The sequence below is a fragment of the Nyctereutes procyonoides genome, unplaced genomic scaffold (genome assembly GCF_905146905.1).
Source record: "Nyctereutes procyonoides isolate TBG_1078 unplaced genomic scaffold, NYPRO_anot_genome, whole genome shotgun sequence".
Lineage (NCBI taxonomy): Eukaryota > Metazoa > Chordata > Mammalia > Carnivora > Canidae > Nyctereutes > Nyctereutes procyonoides.
This window is the reverse complement of record NW_026575117.1, coordinates 755,191-759,366: the sequence shown is the minus strand read 5'-3', so window position 1 is coordinate 759,366 and position 4,176 is coordinate 755,191. Positions and strand designations below refer to the sequence as shown.

At 39.7% G+C, this 4,176-nt stretch overlaps 1 protein-coding gene across 1 annotated transcript; it reads left to right on the top strand.

Annotated features, from left to right (window-relative positions):
* The first annotated feature begins 2,678 nt into the window (after positions 1-2,678).
* Positions 2,679-3,814, top strand: LOC129515127 (olfactory receptor 10T2). Its single transcript, XM_055333855.1, has 2 exons — positions 2,679-3,617; positions 3,767-3,814. The coding sequence occupies exons 1-2, from the start codon at positions 2,679-2,681 to the stop codon at positions 3,812-3,814; spliced, it is 987 nt and encodes a 328-aa protein (XP_055189830.1).
* Positions 3,815-4,176: the final 362 nt, after the last annotated feature.

Genomic DNA, 4,176 nt, shown 5'->3' with positions numbered 1-4,176 from the left:
AAGTGGGTAAGTGCGTTTCCTTTGTCAGTTACTGTCTGAAGAAACATTTTCCACTAAGGATTTCAAAGATTTTATTTATTTATTTATTCATGAGAGACAGAGAGAGAGAGAGAGAGAGGCAGAGACACAGGCAGAGGGAGAAGCAGGCTCCATGCAGGGAGCATGACGTGGGACTCAATCCCGGGTCTCCAGGATCAGGCCCTGGGCTGAAGGCGGCACTAAACCACTGAGCTACCTGGGCTGCCCCCACTAAGGATTTCAGATTTGAATGTATTTGCATAATAGTTTTTATTATTATGAAAAAAAAATCTGCATCAAAGTAGAATTCGATTTGCTTTTTTCTTGAAATGAAAGAAGTATCCACTCTTGAGTGTACATACACATACAAACAAAAACACATGTGCACGCATACCACGCTTTACATCAAATTGAAATGCTTAAAAATCTCAGAAATAAAGAAGTAATGACAATGGGATTAGAAGTTTATCAGTATACATTTCTATTTTGTTTTTTAAAAAAAAGATGACTTTACAAATAATTTAAAAACTTAAGGATTATATAGATTGTAGTAGAAGAGCAAAGAGCATCTTAGGGGGGAAAAATCACAGTCTATGAGAAAACTCGGAACTAAAGCATGCCATCACTTATTAAGGTTTGGTTGTAGAGTCTGTTATGTGCCTGTACCGTGATGGGGCTGCAGATTATCCAGAACACATTGCTGTGGTCCCTGCCCCAAAGAAACAGTCTATAGAAGGTGTGTGTGTATGTGTTACCATGTACTATGGACTATATTCTCTATATGTTCTATACTATATATAATACATAATATAATGTACTATATTATGTATAATATACTGTATTATATATAGTATTTAGTGTAGAATAAATGGTATATATAATAATCTATATACTATACATAATATAGAATGTGTATAGTATATGGTAATATATATTATATATATATAGTACCACAAGATGATATACAACTTACTCACCATATAAGTATTATTGCAAGGTCTCTAGATATTAGGAGGAGGAAAAGCATCTATGTGGACTCTAATAGTCAGGGAAGGTTTATTGAAGAATGTATATGGTCTGGTTTTTTCCTATATCTGGGTCCTCATCATCCCACATTCTCCTTATACTTTATAGCCATTGGAGGAGCCAACAAGTTGAGGGATGTGGAGTGGTGCAAGTATTCCTGGTATCTCCTAAATCCTGAACCTGGTTCTGAAAATAAGATGATTTAGGGCTCTGGATGTTATTGTATTATGAAATAGGTGTTATTTTTATTTTGCTAACATTTCTAGCAATAAAATGGCTTAGACATGCTAGCCATCTCCCCCTGAATGAAAGCATGTGTTATAAAATGGCACTCTAGAAAATTAAGGAAAGGAAGTGTTTGAAATTATACCCTGAGAAATTTTGCTTTCAAGAAGCAATTCCTACTTCTTCTTTCTGTACCTTAACTGAACTACGCACTGGTAGAAAAATTTCCAAGGGTGTGATGTGGAGAGAGCATTGGAGATATGGTTTGATGGTTTCAGGAATCTCCTGAAGCAAACCAGGGCTGTTGAGGTCTCTGTTCTGCCTCTGACAACAGAAGTGCAACACACAGCCCCGTTCGAGAGGAATAGTGGAATTGCATTTCCCAACCGCAACATGAGCAATCTACCTTTTCTTCACCTCATCGTCCCCATTCTGAACCCTCCAACATGCCTTCTGATGTAGATCAAATGATGAGCTGGATTCTCAGACTGTTCTCTGCCAGGAATTGTTCTTGAACTTAAAAAATAAAAATGGTATTTGCTTTCATCGTTGCACACATCTGCTGATTACATTTGGCCAGTGACATGTGCTTTTCTTGCTTGCCCCCATCCTAGCAGGCCATCCACTTGACTGCCAGTGGTCAGAGGACAGGTGTATCATGCTATCAGTAATCATCTGCACTAACAGATGTTATAAATGATGCGCATAGTTTAGATATGTGGATATTCCAAAAGCCTTTTTTTTTCATTTTGGAAAAATAATAGTATCATATTTAGAAGCAGTAAATCATTCTTATTTATGTTTGGATAGTATTTTTTCCACCCAAAAGAGGTAGAAATATTCTATGTATTTGTAAATACATAGTATATGTATATGTGAATATATACATATACACAGAATATGTATACATACATACATAGAATATGTAAAAGTGAAGTATATTTAGAATCATCAAATTAAAATATATTTATTGTTAAATATTTGGAAAATATAAAAATATATCTGAAAGCAAACCCAAATCCCTCTAATCTTATCATAAATATGACTTGGTATCTTATTGTAAATATGGCTTGTATCTTGCTTTTTCTCATATTACAGTAGAAGACTTTCTCATGTCCTCACATAGTCTATGGAAATATCAAAGTTGCTTCTTTTGTTACTTCTTCTAATCTTTGTATATTTCTATAATATTGCTAATCATTCTTCCATTACTGGAGATTAATAATTTCCTGTAAAAGTAATCAAAGGGAGTATTTTTGTTGAGAGAGAGAGAGAGAGAGAGAGAGACATCAATATTCTGGGCCTGAAAATATGATACTGAAAGAGAAAGCATCAGGAAAATGTTTTTATTACAATGATAGTCATCATTTTGTCTCTCCCAAACTCACTCACAGAAAGAAGTCATCTAGATGCACGGTGTCAATAGAACCACTATGGTTACGCGGTTTGTCCTGGTGGGCTTCTCTAGCCTGGGGGAGCTCCAGCTACTGCTGTTTGTCATCTTCCTTCTCCTGTACTTGACAATCCTACTGGCCAATGCCACCATCATGGCTGTTATCCGCTGCAGGCGGACTCTACACACTCCCATGTATGGTTTCTTATTCATCCTTTCCTTTTCTGAATCCTGCTACACATTTGTCATCATCCCTCAGCTGCTGGTCCACCTGCTGTCAGCCACCAAGAGCATCTCCTTTGTGGCCTGTGCTGCCCAGCTTTTCTTCTTCCTTGGCTTTGCCTGCACCAACTGCTTTCTCATCGCTGTGATGGGGTATGACCGCTACGTGGCAATTTGCCAGCCTCTGAGGTATACACTTGTCATGAACAAAAGGCTAGGGTTGGGGTTGGTTTCCCTGTCTGGAGTCACAGGTTTCTTCATTGCTTTGGTGGCCACCAATCTCATCTGTGACATGCCTTTCTGTGGCCCCAACAGGGTCAACCACTACTTCTGTGACATGGCACCTGTTATTAAGTTGGCCTGCACAGACACCCATGTGAAAGAACTGGCTCTATTCAGCCTCAGCATCTTGGTGATCATGGTGCCTTTCCTGCTAATTCTCATCTCCTATGGCTTCATCCTTAATACCATCCTGAAGATACCCTCGGCTGAGGGGAAAAAGAAGGCCTTTGCCACCTGCGCCTCCCACCTCACAGTGGTCATCGTGCACTACGGCTGTGCCTCCATCATCTACCTGAGGCCCAGATCCAAGTCTGCCTCAGACAAGGATCAGTTGGTGGCAGTGACCTATACTGTGGTTACTCCTCTGCTTAATCCCCTTGTCTACAGTCTGAGGAATCAGGAGGTGAAGACTGCCCTCAAAAGATTTCTGGGGATGCCTGTGGCAACCAAGGTAATCTAACAAACCTTAAAATTATTGAGGGAAGCTACAGAAGTCAAAGGGAGGACATTTTCTCTGGCCTTTTACCAATCCTGTCCTGATGTTGTCAACATTTCCAAAGACTAAGACCACTGTTCTCTTTTTCTTTCTTCCCATTCCAGAAAAAGGATGAGTCAGTCTACATGCCATATTGTCCAATGCCTGGCTAAAAAACAACAACAATAACAACAAAAAAACAGGGATGCCTGGGTGGCTCAGTGGGTTGAGCATGGGACTCTTGATTGTGGCTCAGGTCACGATCTTAGGGTTCTGATATAAAGCCCTGCATTGGGCTCCCTGCTGAGAGTGGAGTCTGCTTAGGATTCTCTCTCTCCTTCTCCCTCTGTCCCTCCCTGCTCACAGTCTCTCCCAAAACAAACAAACAAACAAACTGATAAACAACTCACACTTGGCGAAAAGAGAAAAGGATAAGGTTTTTTAAGGGAGGACAATACTCAAAATGAAAGGTGGCCGCAGTTAGCTTTCCAGGTTGAGTAGAGAACAGGATCCAAAGCTACTGGCATCATCTTAT